General features: G+C 43.2%; 1 protein-coding gene and 3 long non-coding RNA genes across 6 annotated transcripts in view; 1 reads left to right on the top strand and 3 right to left on the bottom strand.

Moving 5' to 3' along the window:
* Window positions 1-3,971: 3,971 nt before the first annotated feature.
* Window positions 3,972-6,173, bottom strand: LOC110342904. The gene is made up of 3 exons (XR_002385077.2): window positions 5,853-6,173; window positions 5,505-5,755; window positions 3,972-4,679 (listed from the first exon to the last, which is right to left on the bottom strand). It is a non-coding gene; the product is annotated as an uncharacterized LOC110342904 (long non-coding RNA).
* A 170-nt stretch (window positions 6,174-6,343) lies between these two features.
* The window catches only part of Gnai1 (G protein subunit alpha i1), a 79,441-nt gene continuing 65,594 nt past the window's right edge, over window positions 6,344-20,190 (top strand). The window contains exon 1 of the mRNA XM_005080876.3: window positions 6,344-6,666. Coding sequence (XP_005080933.1) covers window positions 6,549-6,666 — 118 coding nt within the window. The 5' untranslated portion in view covers window positions 6,344-6,548. The remainder of the gene's footprint in view (window positions 6,667-20,190) is intronic.
* On the bottom strand, window positions 11,347-15,787 carry LOC121135841. Of its 3 annotated transcripts, none has more exons than XR_005872958.1 (3): window positions 15,751-15,787; window positions 14,810-14,904; window positions 11,347-11,940 (listed from the first exon to the last, which is right to left on the bottom strand). It is a non-coding gene; the product is annotated as an uncharacterized LOC121135841 (long non-coding RNA). The 3 variants fall into 3 exon arrangements; XR_005872957.1 differs by having other exon boundaries at window positions 14,673-14,907; window positions 15,751-15,786; XR_005872956.1 differs by having other exon boundaries at window positions 14,810-14,907; window positions 15,751-15,786.
* LOC121135842 lies at window positions 15,799-19,757 on the bottom strand. The gene is made up of 3 exons (XR_005872959.1): window positions 19,675-19,757; window positions 16,409-16,456; window positions 15,799-15,832 (listed from the first exon to the last, which is right to left on the bottom strand). It is a non-coding gene; the product is annotated as an uncharacterized LOC121135842 (long non-coding RNA).

Below are 20,190 nucleotides of genomic sequence, written 5' to 3'. Positions count from 1 at the left end.
TCCCTCCCTCCCTCTCTCTCTCTCTCTCTGTCTCTCTCTCTCTCTCTCCAGTTCCATTTGATGACTGAAAAAATATAAAATCTTAAAAGTTTATATAGGTCTAGTTCGATCAGTCTATATGTCTACATCTTAGAGTCTACGACTTAGACAATGATGAATGAGCCTTTTGCAGGAAGTGTGCGTCACTTTCGCCCCACACCACGGTAACGTTGTCTGTTGTTTCATTCTTTCAGTACTTCTAGGTCTACCACTTTGATGTCACATTACCTCTGATTTATGACCTATCCTCCCTCACTTGGAAATAACCATCAAGTCACATGTGTCTTCTGATGTCTACATTAAATATCCACATTTTCTCCAAAGGTAATATTCGTGATAATAACATGACACAGTTTAGTTACTTTTAAACCGATACTTAACTAATCCTGTTCTAATTTTTCTCTTGACATATGTGTCTACCCCCTCAGCATGTGACGCTTAGTGCCAATCAGCAATAGGAAGAAGTAACATAGGAAACCAATGACAATATAATGTTAAATGGAAGGAGTCAGCTACAAAAAGCAGAATAGTATATATATGGCTCCTTTTGTTTATGTAAACGTGTAGAAGAAGCAGCAGAAGAAAAATGAGATCAGTGGTTTTATAGGACTGGGGGAATGGAATGAATTGAGGATAATAGCTAACGGATGTGGGGTTTCTCTTAGGGTGTCACAAAGCATTTTACAAATAGTATGGTCATGGTTGTAGAACTCTGTGTCCACACTAAAAGCCACTGAACTACATACTTCAAATGGGCAGATGTTATGGAAGGTAGTTTATGTCTTAGTGTAACTGTTAAAAACAACCATCTGGTTCCAAAAGAAAGCAAGTGTTCTCTTAGCCTATGTGATTCCAATTTTACTTTCTCATTCTCTATAAAGTACATGCTTTAATAATGTCTGTTCCACCCTCGTGACAAGGTTGTTGAATCACGATTCACAACACCATAATTATTAATTATCAATCTGAGTGAGGACTACCATCTCATAGCAGGATTACGGATGTCATCTACTTGTTAGTAACTCATTGATTTTACATATGATGCAAGGAACATTTTTTCCTTTTACACATCTATTATTTAACTTAGGATAATGTAGGGATATAGCACTTATTGTATCAAGTCCAGCTCTTTGTCTTAATAATTACAGCTCTCTTCATTTTGCCCCATACCCTTTCATTCATTGCAGCAAATGTCATTTCAATCATAAAACACTTGTCACCTTCCACGCATACTTTGCCTACTAATCTTTTAGTTAGATAGATATTCATATGAAACAAAATATTCCAAGCTTTGACTGAATGTTAATGTCTCCTTAAAGCTCTTATCCTGAAGCCCTAACCCTGGTGTGTTGATGCTGGGAGGAAGAGCTTTGGGGAAGTATATAGACAAGTCCTGAAAGTGAAGCCAATGGCAGTATAAGAAGAGAAAGGCCAGAAAAAACTCTGCCCCCTCTCTCATTCCTGGTTCTCTTTCCTCTCCTTCTCCCCATGCACTGGGGAGCCAGCGGGAGAACCCACTGGATCAAATGGTCCCTTATCTTACACCTCCCAGACTTGAGAAATGTGAGACATACATCCCTGTTGCCTAAGGCATGTCACCACCACATTCTGCCATGGCAGCCTGTCCCAGCACATGCTCCTTAAAGCCCAGGCCACACCCTGTCATCACTTTCCTCAAAAGTTCTCCCTACACCCAGTCCATTATTTTCTGTCATCTTCAACAGAAGTTTGGCTTCACTTCTTATTGAGGAATATTAAGCTAAACCAGGTAGGGATGCCATATGATATTTTATTAGGGAGACGTCGAGAAACTAAGGTCAGAGCTCCACTGCTCTGGAACCCCAAGAGAGCAAGTGTCCCCCTGCACAGCCTTTTATTTCCCATGTCCCTATCCACCTGTAGCCCAAAGTGGGCGTGGTCATCGGCACAGATAAGATCTCTCCCTACATTTCCCTTTTAGTCTAAAGAAAACATTTAGTCTTGAAACAAAACTAAATTGTGTCAATATACAAAATGTCTCAAATATATGTAAAGCATATATGCATAGAAGATGATAAGGATATTTATGCATAGAAAGAAGACATTATGCAGTATGACGAATTGTGATAAACAAATTATAAATTATAAATTATAAATCACCAGAAGACATAATGGTCTACCTATTTCCATCCTAAGCATATCTATTCCATCTAAACCTAAACTTATCTGAAAGACATGCCCATGTCTGAACACCTCCTTCCAATCCCAACCCTGAACAATTGAAAACTAACTCTAAACAGGTGTAAATTATTCTGCAATGTCAACAGAAGGGAAAGGGGGTGTAGTATTCTCAGAATTACTTCCTGCCGAAATGGGACAACAATAACCTCATTGGATCCTGTAGGAAGAAAATGTTAATGTAGTGAAAGTCTCAAGTAGACTAGCTACAACATTTGTAGCCAGTGTCTGTTTGGTGGAAGATGCTTGAAGTTCTTGATTGAAGTTCTTATTTCTGGCTCTAGCCAGAGTATAATAAGAAGGTGCACCATATCAGTCAATTAGTCTGGAGTTGTCTAGAGTGATGTAGTCACAAACTGGTTTCGGGGTGGTAATCTTCAGTTCAGATACATCAAGTTGGATCAGGTGGAATCGATGAAGTCAGACCCCATTTTCTTACCGGAGTGTTCGAAGATTGCTGTTCGGAAATTCTTTGTTCTCTGGGGAAAACTCAAATGTTAATGTCAACAAAGAAATTTCAACTTTATATGCATGCATACCGGGAAAGGTAGTAATAAGGAAGATAGTAAATATGAGGGAAATTAGACTTTCAGAGAAAGAACCGAGTGTAAACAGATGACAGTCCCTAGATTTTTGTTTCTTCTGTATTACATCAATTGGCTTCTTGATATAATACAGAAACTCTGAATTTCATTTTAACAACATGCTTGGATTTAGAGGAGAAGAGTCATATCCAGCTCCAAAGCCAGGGTTGATTTAAGTGAATTGGGACCAAAAGAGTATTAGGAAGTAAAGAGAAATAGATTTTATAAGGATGTAAGTTAAGAGAATTAGACATTGATACCAAATATTAGATTCTTCTTTGTTGGTTCTTTTGGCTAGCCATCCTCTCCTCTTTAGGTATCTACACGTTCAGTGTCTTCTTGCCTTTTGGAGATGGGTTTTGCTGTTAAGACAAGAAAAAAAACAAAACACTTCCCTTTCCTTTTGTGAGATCTCCTTACACACCATAGAATATGACTTTGTGGCTGAGCTGTCATTTTCCCTCCTCCTGAGGTTTCTCCTGTTCGAACCGAATCTTGATCAACTTTGATGGAATCCAAAGGTTTTTTTTTTTTCTCCTGTGGACACAAATGCAAAATCCCTTCCCCAACATAACATATATCTTGGTTTCCAAACTGAGGTCATTACATCCTTGAAATACACAGGGTGATTTAGTTCAGAAGTTTATTCTGTAGTTCAGTGTCTTTCAGCAACTGTTTGTCCTTTCTCATTATCATTAAGAAAGTTTAATGTTAATAAAGCATATGTAATCTGTGTTTGGGGGTCTTTGTTCCCCCTGGCTGTTTCTTTTAAAGTGCAGTTAGATCTCTCAACCACTGCTTGTCCAGTTATGTGCCTTGTGTTATAATATTTGAAAAACTGTTACAATTTGCTGGAGACATATGCTGGAGAATTGTCAGTTTTTATTTGTGCAGGTATACCCATAATAGCCATCACCTCTAATAGTTGTGTGATAACAGAATCAGCCTTTTCAGAGCTAAGAGCAGTGGCCCATTGGAACCCTGAAAATGTGTCTATGGTATGGTGCACATGTTTTAAACTTCCAAATTCTGGAAAGTGAAACACATCCATTTTCCAAATTTCATTTCTGTGAATACCGTTGGGATTACTTCCTGCTGTTAATGGAGTTGGAATGAACAGGTGGGGCAGTTATTTCCTTGGCTTGTTGTCAAGTGATAGAAAAATTCTTTTGCAAACCCTTGCTATTAACATGGTGGTTATTTTTTTTATCAAACTCTGAAGCTTCTAGCACACGTCCTATTAATAAACAATTAGTCTCATCATTACCTTGAGCTAGAGGATCTGTATGGGATCATATATAGGATGAGTTCTATTCCTTACAGTTTCCTGTAATTGTATAAATAATGAGGTTAATTCTGTGACACCAGGAATAAGTTCAGTGGTCTCAATGTGTAAAACTCTTTCTGCATATTGAGAGTCAGTAACTATATTGAGAGGCTCTATAAGTACCATGAGTACCATGAGAATGGCGTACAACTCTGCCTTTGTACAGAGTTGTAAGGGCTTTGAACTACTTTACTTACATTTCCTGATTTATATCCTAGTTTACCTGATTTCTTTGCATCAGTGTAGAATATAGTGTAGGCCCAAGAACAAATCATTAGATCATTTAAGTGCTGAGATGGGGAGCAGGGACTCAGCGACTCGGGCTAGACAACATCTGGTTCTGACACCAGATTTTGAGGAAGCTTAACCTACACAAGATAGAGATGTCACATGCTATTTTGTTAGGGAGAATTCACTTACATGAGAAGCCAAGAAACTAAGGTCAGTGCCCCGCTGCTCTCCGAGAGTCAGTGTCCCCATGCAAAGCCCTTTATTTCCACGTCTGTATCCACCTGTAGCCCAAAGTGTGCATGGTCATCCCACAGGTATCTAAGATCTCTCCCTACAACTTCTATTCATTTATTTTATTCCCTCCCTTCCTTGGCAAGTTTTTCAAAGGAAGAAAGTTAATTCATTTCACCAAATCACAACTTCTGTAGCCGTTCTCAACAGAACTCAGTCCTTCCTGATTGCCCTTGACTGAACTGCTGCCCCTACATTTTATCTGGCCTTCAGGCTTACCGGAAAGACAGCTTACTGACAGCTGCAAAGGGCCAACTCACACTGGGTTGAATGTTGATTTCATTAATTCTGGAATTCCTGATGAACAGTTAGCATGCCAGGAAACATAGAGGAGATATGAGGTGGCCCAATGCCAAAAAAGTGTGCAGTTCTGGTTGCTCTGTTTTGAAAAATTCTAGGAAAAGTTGAGGCACTTCTTAAAACTGCCTATCTTGTGACCAGCAGGCACGACCCTTAAACAGAATGGGAGCCCACAAGCTCTGCCTTCGCTGAGGTGTTCAGCCTGCTGCTATTGTCAGCACAGACATACCTTCAAACTGGAGGCCAGTTTTCCAAATGAGTTTTAGAAAATATGATTTTCACATGGGAGTCAAAGAGCAATTGCCTAATTTTGACCTCATCAAGGAAGGTATTTCCTTTGCTAGTGGCTCCATCTTCTAACTAGTCAATATTTCTTCTGTAATCACCAGAGCAACTGACAGGGACAGCCCCGACCTTAAACCTATGCTCCTCCCCTTGTGCTGGGCAAAAAGTCTCCTAGGCCTAGGCCTGCACTTGGAAGGATGGATTGTAGTGTATACCAACTGCTCATTTACCATGCAGAAAGTGATGACATGCCCACTGGCACGGGAGCCATCACAGGGTGGCAAACACAGCCTGGCTAGGAATTCACCCGCGCCCTCAAGGCGATCCATTGCCACAGAGCCTCGTTCGTGTGTCTATTGCTCTTTTCTTTTTAAAAAATAAATTCTTTCGTTCTCTGTCAGACGTTTTCTCGGGTTGGGAGGAAATCCTTCAAAATGCATCCCCTCATGAAAAGGAAGGTGAGCACAGATCAAAGGGAAAGCTAGAGGAAAAGACACAAGTGGCAGGTTGGAAGCGCCCACTGATAACCCCAAGACTCCCCCATCCACGATTCCCCCTTGATGGCTGATGGTCCCCACCTCGGGTTTCTCCTGGGCCCGGTGCTCATTTCGCTGTTTCCCACGGTCCTTCACAAGAGCCCACACGTTTTGCAAAACCCTGCTTGGCTGCAGGCGCCGGGCATGCTCAAATGCCCAGGACTGCCTTTCTCTTCCTGCTGGCAACTTTGGCAACCGTCCCACTCGGCACCCCTAAGGGACAGGTAGGCACTGATGCCCTGCAGAAGTCAAAAGAAGGGGGGGATGGGGGCAGGCGACTCTGGTCGGAGAGGTGTGCGAGCGCACCGGGGAGACCTCCCGGGGCCAGCTCGGGAAGCGCCCCGGGCCGCGATCACGCGCGGGCGCGCGGCCGTCGGAGGGGGCGCTGTCCGAGGGCACGTGCGCGGGAGGAGGGCGAGCGGGCGGGAGCGCGCGCTGGGAGTGGTCGCGGGGCGGGCAGGGGCGGGGCCGCGGCGGCGCGGGGACGCCAAGCTCGCGCGGGCTGGGAGCTGCGGCGGCGGCGGCGGCGGCTCGACCACAAGCGGCGGCGGCGGCGGAAGGTGCGGATCGCGGAGTGTGGCCGGCGGGGACGGCCGCCCGAGGCGGCGGCGTGCGGGCTCGTGGACCTCACCTCCAGCTTGCGGGAGCTGAGGACGTAGCGGGGCCGCCTCCGGGTCAGCCTCTCCCCGCGCTGCCAGCCGGCCCCGGGCGCCGAGGGCGCGGCGACGCTCGGCCACCATGGGCTGCACACTGAGCGCCGAGGATAAGGCGGCCGTGGAGCGCAGCAAGATGATCGACCGCAACCTCCGGGAGGACGGCGAGAAGGCGGCGCGCGAGGTCAAGCTGCTGCTGCTGGGTGAGCGGCGCCGTGGGGGGGTCGGGGGGCCCCGGGGCCGGGGGACAGCGCGGGGGACAGCGGGGAGGCGAGCGCGGCATCCCAGCCCCTGCGCGCACGGCGCAGGCGGCTTCTCGGCCGCGGCGGTGACTGTCGCGGCGCGACCCCCCACGGGCAACCCGGAGCGTGGCGGGGCGGCGGAAAGCGTGGGAACCCTGCCTTTGAAGTTGAGGGGCAGACGCTTCGGAGCCCGGGAGCAGGCGTCGCCTCCCCACCGACACCCCGCGGGGAGCGGGGTCCCGCCGCGCGCGCTGCGCTTTGCCCACCACGCCGTTGGGTGGCCTCGCTGGGGGTTGGGGGGGGGGGGTCTCGGTGATCTCGCCTGTCAACTTCGAGTGGCGACTCGCCGAGTGGGAAAGAGCGCCGGGTGCACGTCCCTGCGTAAGGACGAGAGCTGCTCAGGTTGCCGGGTTCTTGCCTGGGTGGGGGATGGAAACTGCCAAAGTTGGCTTACGTTTGGCTCCCCTCGCAGGAGCTGAGGATGCCGCGAGGGTGACAGCAGCCCTGGCAGGTGTGAGGGGCTCACCCTCCACTCCAGGGTCCTCTCTCCACTGCGGAGCCGGCTCCAGTGAGGGCTGACGGGCGCCAGGCAGGCTTTTTAAAATATTCATTCTTGACACTGTTTTGCTGAAAGCCGGTGTGGAGGTCTTCCAATTTTTTTTTTTGACCGGGGGGGGCGGGAGAGTAAATCTGGATTTTGACTGAGTGATCTATTAGGTAAATATTCACAGGTTATGGCTTTCAGATCTGTGAGTCAGGGTTCCCTTTTGTTTGTTTCCCACCCACACTCTAGGTATTTAGGCAGATGACAGATTTCTTAGAACCTTCGTTTGCACTTCCAGCTATTGCTTGTTTTGTTTTTGTTTTTGTTTTTGTTTCCCTAACAGTTGTGATAAAAGAGAGACATTAAGGCACAAATCCGCTTTTTAGTAAGCTCCTGTTTCATTGGTTTAACGACTGCAGGAAGATGGTGGTTAATTTCCTTCTTTCTCCATTACTAGTAGGGTTAGAAGAAGCAAACTTGTCATGACTAAAAGTAATAACGATCTGAGTCATTTTGCAAGCAAACTGTGAAATAACTTTGCATTTTAAAGAGCTGGTTGGTATTTTTCACCCTCCACTGCCTCCCCCATAAATCTTTCTCTGTAAATAGGACTGACCTGAGTTATTTGTATTAAAAAGATACCGTGTTTTCACGAGGTCAGTGTGTGTGTGTGTGTGTGTGTGTGTGTGTGTTTAAAGAGAAACAAGTCGATACTGAGCCATGTAGAGAGCCCCATTGGTGACTTAGAATAAGCACGAAATAAAGGGATTAGAAGGCTGTTGTCCGGTGGTTTCGGTGCACCTGCTCTGAATGTCTTAGTGGACTGCAGCTACTATCCACCATGTTGAAAGCAGTTGTGAATGAGCTCCCCTTGGTGCAGCTTATCTTTAACTAGACAACTATGAAGGGTTTGCGAAGTAGGATTTTTGCTTCTGCAGGGTTCAGAGGGCATGGCATCTCTTCTTAGCACTGTTGACATTTGAACTTGATAATTCTTTCTCGTTCCGGGTGGGTGTCCTGTGTGCTGTAGGCTGTCAAGCAATGTTGTTGCCTTCCACCCATTGGATGCTAATGGTTTCCCCATGCTTCTAATTTCCCACAATGCTCCCGAACGCCCCCTGGAGGCAGAGATGCAAACTTCGCTGAGAACCACCGTTTTGGATTAATAAATAGTAGTGTGTAACAGATAGTTGATCTCTTCAATCCTCTATGGAGAGGTAATGAGAAATGCACCAGAGCCCCGATTTTCAGAAATTATGCCAGTCTTATACCTCCAAACCAGTGCATTAGAGGTGTTGGAAAATGATAAAAACAGACAAACGCCGGGCGTTGGGAGGCTGAGGCAGGAGGATCTCTGTGAGTTCAAGGCCAGCGTGGTCTGCAGAGAGAGTTCCAGGACAGCTTCCAAAACAACACAAAGAAACCCTGTCTCGAAAAACAAACAAACAACAAACAAAAAACCCAGACAAGCAAAGGGCCAATGGGTTCCTTGAGCGTTGCTTCTAGCTCTGGGTTTTTGCTTTTCCTACAACAGTCTCTTCTCCCCACAATTCCAGTGCACCCCGTCTTCTTGCCCTCCACTCCTACCCTGCCTAGACTTTGCCAAGACTTCTGACACCCTAGTTCCTGTGAAACAGCAACAACAAATCTGGTGTACTTATTTCACAAATCTCAATTCTTATAATACTTGACATATCCTCCCCCGCTCCCCCCACCAGGCTTTAGCAGTGAATTCGGACTTTTGGTCCACTTTAGATATTTCGGGCTATGTGCAAGTAGCTCCATGGCCTTGTTCATCCAACATCTAAGACTCGGAAAGCTGGCTAAGAGCATTGTAAAATGGTAATCTGTAACCAATGTCACTTCGAGGTTTTGGAGGTTTTTTTTCCCCAACAATTTACTTTAAATACTTACAGCATAAAAAATTTAAAAGTCTTTCTGTCTGCTTGCATTGCAGTTTTTTTCATGGAAGACTACATTGTCTGAAACCCCTGATTCGTCAGGAGCCCTGAATGAGATTTGGAAATGATTAGTGATTACTTGAGTGCTGGGTGTCTACTACTTACTATTTACAGTATAGGGACCCCACTGTTCCTTAAGTACAGTAAATCAGACGTCAGCAATAGAGAGAGCCAAGTCTGGGCTACTGACCTGAAGGGGATCAGATTGGAGTTTTGTCCATTTAATCGGTCACTTTACTTTTTCAGCCCTTGGCATTTGAATAAATTAAGAGGCTTCCATGGATGGCTGTATGCTTAGCTTTCTTTCCACTATGCACGGACAATTGTCTCAGGGAACAGTGACTTTTTCGTTACATCTTGGAGATGCTAGAATTCATAATTTTAAGGGCACTGTGATTATAACTAGGATGTCTTTCAGTTAGACTATGTTGTACTTCCGGTATTTTTTAAATGAAATTTGGTGATGATTTTTCTAAGATAAGGGTACTAGATTTAAAAGGTACAAGTTTCATGACTTGATTGTCCAGTTGCAATATTTTGAGTTTATTTTTCTTCATCACACCAGTCCGCCTCTTCACACCCAAACAAGCAAATCACGACCCACAGCCCCACCCCCTCCTTTAACTGGTACTGCAGGCCTGGGGGACATCCGGTGAGAAACTTGGGTTGATGGACATCTTTCTGCTGTCCTTCATCAATACTTCCACTTCCTTTGGACACACACAACGCTGAGTTCCAATGGACTTCCCTAGCTGAGGAAGTCTGGCTTGGTCAGACTTTTAATTTTGCATTGCTTTAACTATTTCCTTACAGCTGGCCTAGAGCCTTGGTTATCAGAAAGACTGTTTCCTTGAACAAATGGGCCTGCCATTTCCAATTGAGTTGTGTGTGTGTCTGTCCCTGATATACTTGTATTAGTAGTCACTCTAACGGAAGCCACTGGTTGTGTAATTGTGTGTTTTGAGTATGTTGAGTTTTTCTTCAGTTTTCCCCTGCTCACCTCATCCCAATCCCTCGCCCAGACCTTCTCCGCCTCACACAGCCTTATTGCACCTTCGTTTCTGCCTTTCCCGATGGCCCCTCTTTTCTGTGCTGTCTGCCCCATCTGAAAACTCCTTGCCTTCTCCATTGCCTGAAGAATGAGCTTTTGTTTTAGACCCAGCTCCCCTCTGCCTTTATCTTCTCTGGGTTTCCACTCCTCCAAGAGGAGTAACAGTGATCGCGCATGCTTGAGGTTGATGTCTAGGGCTTCGACCAGCTACTGTGAACACCGTAGGAGGCAGAGCCCTTATGTTTTCTTTGCCGTCTGCACTTTCTTTACTGTCCCTTTACAGAGTCATGTGTAAATGTGTGCTAAATTATGTAAAGTTATGCTGCAATATGTTCTTCATAAATCCCCAGTATCTGCAGGAATACCAGCGAGTGTTAAAGGACTAGTAAAACATGAAATGACCAAAGCAAATGAGTGGTATCGAAAAGCAAGTACAATGCTGTAATATTTAATTTTCCACACTCATTATACTTTCGATAAATCTAATAAGTGCTAGAAAGTGACATTGGCTGTTTATGGCAGCAGAGTGTCCTGTTCCAGCTGCCCTGGTGACCTAGGGGCATTTCTTTTCTGTTTTTATGCTTTTTTTGGTAGAAGTAGATCTTCTGTTTAAGTATTTGTTTTGGGTTCTTTTTTACTTAGAGCCCGAGACTTTTGAAATGAGCTATAATGCCTTCCTTATAGGATTTAGTGAGTGACTTAGGAAATACAATAGGTATCTCCTAGAATTCTGTAAAGATCTTGGTAAAGCCTGAAAATGTTGATTGCAAGCCTTTAAGTAAGAAGTTGAGTACGCAGCTAGAATCTAATTTTTTATTTTGTTATTTGTTCTCATTGCCTGGGACATTTAAGACCAACGCATTCATTCGAGAGGAATGGAGTGTATTGGTGACATTCTCAGGTCACATGTTCATTCCTTGGTCACATGTCTTGGCATGGTTTACCCAGTCTGTACTTCCCTAGGGTGAGCCACTGGTGAAGTTTAGATCCCGGGTGGCATTTGAGCCTATGAACTAAGGTTAACAGAGCACCCATTGTGCTTAGGCTGCCTTTTGGCATAATTTGTTAAATGATGGTGAGAAATCTTAACACAAATAGGAGGAAATTATTTTAAAGTAAATGTTTATTAGTTTATATTAAATGGTTTCAAACTTCAGAAGATTTACTATGAGGTCCTGGGGCAAGGAATTCCCAAATGGATTTCCACTGGGTTCAGAAGGATGTGGACAGGATGTCTCTTCTGGGGGTTCTGGAGATTGCTTTGTTTTCTGACTTTCCTTACACACTCTGGAGGCAGCGGCATGTTTTCATGGGCTTGTAGCAGCCCATGACCTTTTCAGGGCCAGCAGTGGCAGTGGGGTTTTCCTCCACGGCTTCTCTTTTTCATTTATTACAGCTTTTATGATTATATCAAGCTCACCGACAAATTCCAGACTGACAGACCCACTTTAAGACTTACACCTGCAAAGTTTATTGTACCAAATAAGGCAACAGGTCCTAAGGATGGGGCTTGATTTTCACCAATGTGTAACTCCCAAAGATTCGAGTCTACTCTGCATCTGAAATGTCCTTACTCCATCATCTCCACAGCCTCTGGCCTTTACACCACCAATGGAAATGCCAAGGCTTCTCTGATTGGATGTGGATGGGATTCTAGGTATCTTCAGTAGCTTGTGAACCTGCCAAACAAACCAGTGAACAAGTTGTCAGCTCCAGAATGTAATGATGGGGCAAGAAGAAGTCGTCAGCTCTACACATCCCGCCCCCATTCAAAATGGAATACATAGGGAGCAGGAGAAAGAATTCTTCCATAGTACTCTCAAATCCCATCAGGTCTCCAGTCCAGGAGCAGCCTGTGGAGGGTCTGCATCGTGGGATGCTGTTCTCTGCCTTAGGTCTTGTCTCCTTCATAATGGATAGTAGCACATGTTTGCATCTGGTAGTTACATCATTTTGTTTCTTGTTCATAGAATTTGGATGGCTTTATTGCATTGTTTCATTTTTTTCAGGACATAGTTGTGAAAAGTATGTCTCTCATTTTATTATACTCAGCAAGGAGTAAACAGCTAACCCAAACAGAATATACCTACACTACTGTAATAATATTGACGTGTTACTGTTATTATAATATGTAAAAAGATGAAGCCAGTTCATCTGAATAGCCAAGTTGTGCCTTGTAAGTTGGCTTTTAACAGGACCCAACTCAATAAGCTTTCGAACACTGTGTGGTGAAGATTCCCTTTACTCTTGTTCCTATAAAATGACCTTTCCTTCCATGCTGGTATTCTGTGCTACCTTCAAAGTACTCGGGTGTGCCCACAATGTGTGCATGAGCACCGGGGTACTTCTAAGATGACTTAATACAACCGTCATGTTTCTTCTGAGCCCTTGCTAGGAGAGAACTCAGTGTCGAGTCTACACTGAGCATGCCAGGGCAATTCAGACGACTGTATCATGTCAGGCATGTTTTACATGTCTCCACTGGAATTTTATGCATAGTACTATGAAAAGGGTATTGGTTGTAATTTTATATTCTGTAATCCTTCATAATTTATGGACCTAGGGAATCCTAAAATCACTGATTTCTGGCATTCTGTACTGACCCAGGATACTATGCTTAGTTTGTAATGTGAAAGATTAGCTTTTCTCTTCCCCCGCCTCCTCACTGAGGTTTGTCTTGATCATCTAGTCTAAATTAATCTTTCTTCCTGGTTGCACCATGTTGAAATCACAGACTTAAAGAAGATTGTTGGTTGCTTTGCTCTGTGGGATTGGCTCTCAGAGAATGAATCCGTGGGACTTGTTTACCATCTCATGGGGTGGCTGTAGTACCCCTCTCTTCATTATTGGTGACGGGAATACATGAGTCAACATTAAGTTTGATTAGTAAGCCTTGTGTGGAAAGAATTGACACATTTGTGTGGTATCTGGAGTAATTTGAATAAATTTTAACCCAGTATATCCCCATCTCTCTCTCTCTCTCTCTCTCTCTCTCTCTCTCTCTCTCTCTCTCTCACACACACACGCACATATATATATATATATACATATATATGTATGTATCTTGATGGTTAGAGTAACTCAATATGTAATAAAAGTTAGTTGGTGGTAAACTCTTGTTGCACAATCATAAAAATACTATGTGACTCTTGGTAAATAAAGTGAATAGAGAGAATGTGTTTGCTGTTATTTATTCTTAGTACTTTGTTTTGGACAACATTGTTATATGGTGAAGATGAATGTTTCTATTCTGCCAGGTCCCACAGCTGATTCACACCAGATAAACACAATGGTGCTATATTAATTATGAAATTGTTGGCCGATGGCTGGGGCTTCTTGCTGGCCAGCTCTCTCTTAATTATTAACCCATTTCTATTAATTTAAGTGGCTTCTTCACACTTGACTCCATAAAATGTATTCGGTCACATAAGGAGGCATGTACTATAGTAATTGTGTTACCAAGGGAAAGATGCTGACCACCAGGGTACGCTGAGAACTCAACAATGTCTTCTTTTTAATGATGCTTGTCCTTACGTGTGGTAGATATAAATGGCATTTATAAGGCATACCCTAAGGTTTTCTGCTCCTTCCTCTTGGAACTTGGATTTTGGTTTACAGTCCCTTCACTGGTACTACACCAGGGAAATACTTGTGCATTGTCTAGAAACCTGGAGAGATGAATTTTAAGAAATTGGATGGCTTTATAAATGATTTTATAGGATTTCTCTTCCATGTTATTACTCATTGATAAAATAAATGCTGTGGTTTTCTTGCATATTTTCATTCTAAATTTCTCTCTTTTTTTTTGAAATCTGTAAGACTGCATTATGAAACATCATTTGGCCAGATTCAGAAAAATGTGCCTTTCCCTAGGGGAGTTGATTCTATTTCAAAATATTTTAAATAATTCCAAAAGTTACCATATTTTTGATTCCCAATATTTTTTAAAAATATAACTTGAGACCTACCTACTGTAAATTTGCTTTTGGCGAGAGGAGAGGTATCTCTTGAAAAGTGGTAGTAGCATTTATTTAAATTATGAGTTATTAAACCTGTTAGTGTTGGTGCCTTTTGATAAACTGTAAGAAGAGTCCTGTGAAGTTCAGCCCGGAGTTCTAAAGAATGCTTCCTGCTTGCATTGCCTGCCTAAGGTAGGGTCCTGAGCTTTTAGTTTTGGAATTTATTTACCTAACCTGTTTTGTAATTCTCCTTCTTGGAAAGTTGCCTTGTATTTGGCAGTCTTCTTATTCTGTGTATCACAGTGTTTTACAGGCACAGGTCATGCAAATAAAGCTGCAGTGAGATCATTATAATTACAGTGGGTCTTAGAAGAAAACTCTTATATGACTCAGTGATCCTGATGTTAATCCAATTTAAGAATTAAAATTCATTTTTTATGTGATAAACATACATTAGTGACCTGACTTTTTGCAGATATTTGCAGTCACTTGGAACAAATTGCATGCCAGGATGTTTCACGGCTGATTGGTAAATTTGCTCTGTTGATGGGCAAGTACACTCTGCATTTGTACCCTCACTTGTCGTCACCTGCCTCAGCCGCCATGTCTCTCAGCTCCATCCTTTCTGACATCCTCATACTTCTTCAAGACTCCTGTGTCCTGGTCCTTAGACACTTTCATCTCCTGCTAATGTTAAAGTAATATGAGAAAAAGAAAGCCATCCATATATTTCTTAGTAATTTTAATTATTTTTTGTAAAACTAGATTATTTCTGGTTTTGCTTTTACTTTATCATAAATCGTAACTTAGTCAATTATGGATACATTATTTTTCCTTTTTGTGGTATTGCATATAGAACTGAAGTGTTTATGAATATTAAGCAAAGTTACATACCAAAGTTATATCCCTGTATAAACTTGTTTTTCTCCCTCTCTTGTATTGAATTGGGGTAGCAAATAGACCAGGTTTGCCTTGAACTCATTGTATATCCCAGATAGGCTTTAAACTTGTAGCCTTCCTATTTCTGCCTTACTAAAATTCGCTGGAAGTACAGACATGTACCTACCATATCTCATTAGATTATGGATTTTTTTAAGTGAAGTGTGTTTAAATTAAAGATTTTTTCACAGATCTGGAAGCTTTGAGAAATTATGTCAGACATGTAACCATACCTATCAGTATGTATTTGAAGAGGTAGTTGTATGTATTTTCTCTCCTCTTAGAGAAAATACTTTATATTTAGGTTGGACTTTTCCGTATCTCTGTGCTACTTCCATACCCTCATTTCATCTGGTCAGTGATAACCTAGCCTGCCTTTTAGATTAATTTATTTTAATGCTGATCTTTGTGCCATTCCTGGAAACCATTTCTAAACCCCTATGTTTACTTATTTGTCTCTTTTATTTTCCAGATTTTTAATTATTGTCTATTGTACATACATGGTTTGACTAGAGTGACCCCCAACTAAGAATCTAAGCAATAGTGGAGAGGCTACCTTAAATGCTCTTCCCTGATGAGATTGATGACTACCTTAAATGCCATCCTAGAGTCTTCATCCAGTAGCTGATGGAAGCAGAGGCAGAGAACCACAGCTAAACACTGAGCCAAACTCCTGGAATAAAGTTGCAGAGAGGGAGGAGTGATGAGCAAAGGGGTCAAGACCAGGCTGGAGAAATGCACAGAAACAGCTGACCTGAACAAGGGGGAACTCATGGACCCCAGACTGATAAATGGGAAACAAGCATAGGACTGATCCAGACACCCTGAATGTGGGTGTCAGTGAGGAGGCCTGGGCAATCTATGGGGCCTCTGGCAGCGGATCAGTATTTATCCCTAGTACAGGAATGGGTTTTCGGAGCCCACTTCACATAGAGGGATACTCTCTCAGTCTAGACACACGGGGGAGTGTCTAGTCCCTGCTCCAAATGATATGACAGACTTTGAAGATCCCCCATGGAAGGCCTCACCCTACCTGGGGAGCAAAAAGGGAATAGGATGGGGGGTTGATAGGTGGTAGGAGAGGAGGAAAGGGAGAGGGAACTGGGATTGACATGTAGAACAAGCTTGTTTCTAATTTAAATTTAAAAAAGCAAAAGAAAAGAAAAGATGGGTGGCCTGTTGTTCAAGGTGTCTCAAGGTAGAGTATATCCCTTAGTACCTTCCCGTAGCTCATGGGACCATGCATTACCTGAGTGAGCCCTGAGCATATTGTGATGGTTCTACTCTCCCGTCAGTCCTGTGGAATGCAAGGAGAGGTTAGGGTTTTCTAAGGTTCCTAATACCATATGTTCAAAGCCGAGGACAACATTTCTCATCCTTTGTTTAGACATTTTCCCCTCCCCCCACTTATTTTTCTTGATATGTTAGGTGTGGAAGTTGCTGGCACTATACTGAGGATCCTTATTGACTTTCATTGTTGAAATACCATAAATGGCAGCTAGGATAATTCTTATCTATTGGCAAACCCCATTGAATTGTCACTGTACCTGTTAGCACCCTATTTCTAGTTTCTGTTTCAGCTGGACAATCCTCTCTTTCTGTCTTGACTTTTGTGGATGCTATGTGCCTCCCCAGTTACTGTTGCTTCAGGGTCATTATGGGGGATCCCAGCTCTGAACTGTCTTGAATGCTTTGCATTTCCTGCCTCAGGAGAATCACTCACTGTGTCCATCATCACTCACAGGTACTGGGATGTTGGGAGCTGCAAGTTCAGCCCTTCCTGGCCACACTTCTCCACCAGACTGCATGGACCTCTTCCCTGGTCTGCCAATTAAATACTTCTAGAATTTTGGCCCAGAGGAGAAATGAAGAGAGTGGTCTGAGTCTGCCTTGCTTGTCCCCATCTGCCTCCTGCCTTTGCTACTGATTACCTCCCAAGCTTGTAGGCTCTGCCAAGAGGGTTGCCTGGAAAAGTAGGCCACTTGGATATTCTTCCATCTCCATCTGGATGACATTCATATCTGCTTCTTTCCCCATTATTCTTCTAAGTATGAAAGAGAGCGGAGACAAGACACCAGCAGAACAGCAGATTTCAAAACATTATCTTCTGTGTGTGTGTGTGTGTGTGTGTGTGTGTGTGTGTGTGTGTATCCATACATATGCATGTGTGTCTGTGTAGTGGTATGGGTGTATGTGGATCCCTCTGGAGCTGGAGTTACAGGTTTGTTGTTGGACACTTCATGTGGATTCTGGGAATATAGCTCAGGTTCCCTTCCACAGAGTCCTCTCTCCAGCCCTTGAATATTATATTCTCTATTGCCTGCTCTGAAGTTAGTTCTTATTTAAACATTCTTTTCCTCCTCAAATTCTTCCTCTTAACCACTTTCGCTGTATGACAAGTGCTATTGCAACTTTTCTAGAACTGCTTTTCTTAAACTTACAACGTGCATAGCGTAATTGAGCTCTCAGGTTCAGACTGCCACTCAGGAAGTGTAGGATTGGGTCTGAGATTCTGCATTTCTTCTCAGACTTGCAGGGGATGCAGGTGCTGTGGCCCGCAGGCCAGTCCATAGTATGAAAAGGACAACCCTAGAGGAAATGATCCTCCGGGCATTTCTACATTTATCCTCCTCATAAGTACTTTGCAAGGTTTGTCTTCTTTTTCCACAGTCGTGAAACCTCATGAAATCTCATCAATAGGGTTTAACAAGCGCCTTTTATAAAGAGAGCCCTCATTATGTGTCTTATGTTGACATATGCACTCATGTGTTTGTCAGTGTCTCTCATGCTTAAATGTTGTTGTCATGCTATACATTTCTGATATGAATCTAGAGACTAACGTGAGTAGTGTTATCCTACATGGAAACATGCACTTCCTGATGACTGACCCAAAATTATAATTAAGTGACATCAATCTTCCATTTCTATGTGTGGAAAAACTTTCAAGTGAAGTCCCTTGGTGATAAGACCATTCAGGTCTGGCTTGAAGTGTCCCACCTTGTTTTTAATGACTGTTTTCTTCTGTCTGTGTTCATGATGAAATGTCTTTGTTGGGCAGAAATAAGGGACACTTGCTCTTTGGTTGAATGTTGGGTTCTCCCGTAGTTTCTGCTAAAATCTGGATTACCAATGTAATAACTAAGCATGGAATGCATCGGAGGTACTAAGGCCTGAATTTAGCAGGGGCATCGGACCTTCATCACAAGATGGAAGCAGACAGTGACAGCTTCTCCTCTTGGGTTTCCAGCTTGCAGAAACTGGAAGGAATAGATACTTCCCAGACATTCAAAGCTGCTTCGTCTGTTTCTGGTGTCAGGACAGCCCAAACTGAGACTTTAGCTAAGTGCGAGCATGCTGAGAGACAGCTGAAGAAGTTTATAGTAATTGACCTTGAAGTGCTTCATCAGCCCATGTTTATCCATAGCTAATTTTTTTCTAATCCAAAGTTTCGGCATAATGTTTCATTGCATCCTGAAGGGAATTCTGAGCTTACAACCTACCTATCTTCTCATTAATAATTTTAAGTACTGTTGATCAGATGTAGCCATTTTCATCAACTTCTTTCATTCCTAAGAATCATTTACGGACTGGGTTGACCAGGAAGTTAGTCGAAACATGTGGTTCTTAAACGCATGGAATCCATTTAACAAACATTTATAGAATGCCGACTCTAAGGCTCGCAGGCTCCAAATGTCTTGGAATGGAACAGTCTTTGTGAAGCTAATAAGAGTTAGAGAAAGCAGTCTTAAACATTTGCGGTCAAATAAAGCAGTCTAGCTATTTTGGCCTGTTTTATTATTATAACCCATTGCACAGATTATGTAACCTCTCTGATGTTAGTGATTGCTGCCTTCCTCTCTTGTTGTAACATTGTCTGCTACCTTGGTTATACTTGGGGCCCATGTTCCTGGGTGTTAAGTTCCTAGGTTAATGGTGTTGGGCTGTTACAAGGTTTGTGCTCATAGGCAGATGTGGAGAGCTGCCATGGTGCTGTAAAATGCGTTGTCAACTCTTACATATAGGGTACCAGGGTCCCAAACACTTAACTTCTTGTTTTCTTCCCAAAAAGATTTCACAGATAAACCCAGACTTTGGTATTGTAGGCCAGTGCCTGACACCTTGGGTATCCTCTCTTCCTGTGTTCTCACACCTTGCCGTTCCCTGAGCCTTCCTACTCCTCTTTTGGAATGTGATCTCCTCCACCTCCTTTTCCATTTTTACCCGAGTCTGTCTGTCTGCCGCAATGGGCTCCTACCCTGTCTTCCTGCCTGCACGCCTTCAGCCTGCTGATGGACAGCTTTGATGGACAGCTCCCGATGGACAGCTCTGATCTTATCAGTAGCTGCTCAGAAGTCCCTAGTGGCTTCCATTCTTTACGGAGCACCACCCTAATTATTATCCTGGCAATAGAGACTCTGTGTGGCTTGGTTTTCCACTCTGCCCCTGCATATTTCCCATGACTAGGCCTTGCCACTCTCCAGCCCTTCCCTTGTTTGAATATGATGTCAAGCATACCGGATGGCTCTGATCTCCGTCCCACAGGCCTGTTCCTCCCTTATCTTGTTCCTCTTCCCAGGACGTCTTCCCTGTTCCAGCCCTGCCTATGTAAATTCATGAACAGAATTTGAGATTTTTTCCCCAATATTCAATGCTGGACCCTTAATAAAATAATTTTCATTGATTCTTAATAATGATTTAGATATGTTTCAAAGTTATTTGAATATATATATACATATAAATATATAAATTAATGAAAACATATAATTAGGTCGAGGAGTTAGGTAACTGCAAAGCCAAATAACTGCATGCAAATTATGAAGTAGACCAGTTTCCTTAGCACCATATGCTCTGTGCTAGGTGTGATGTCACACAGGCCTAGGCTTCTTTGCATGTTCCATGCCTACTCCCAAATGCCAGAAGCCTCTGTACTCTCCTAGTCCTCAGATTGCAAAATCCTCGTTCCTAAAGTGGTTCCACCTTCTTCAGTAGAATAAATTCTTCCTTGAGGCATCATCTATGATATGAAAAAAA

This window comes from Mesocricetus auratus, unplaced genomic scaffold, assembly GCF_017639785.1.
Source record: "Mesocricetus auratus isolate SY011 unplaced genomic scaffold, BCM_Maur_2.0 Super-Scaffold_100043, whole genome shotgun sequence".
Classification (NCBI taxonomy): domain Eukaryota; kingdom Metazoa; phylum Chordata; class Mammalia; order Rodentia; family Cricetidae; genus Mesocricetus; species Mesocricetus auratus.
This window is presented reverse-complemented; position numbering and strand designations above follow the sequence as displayed.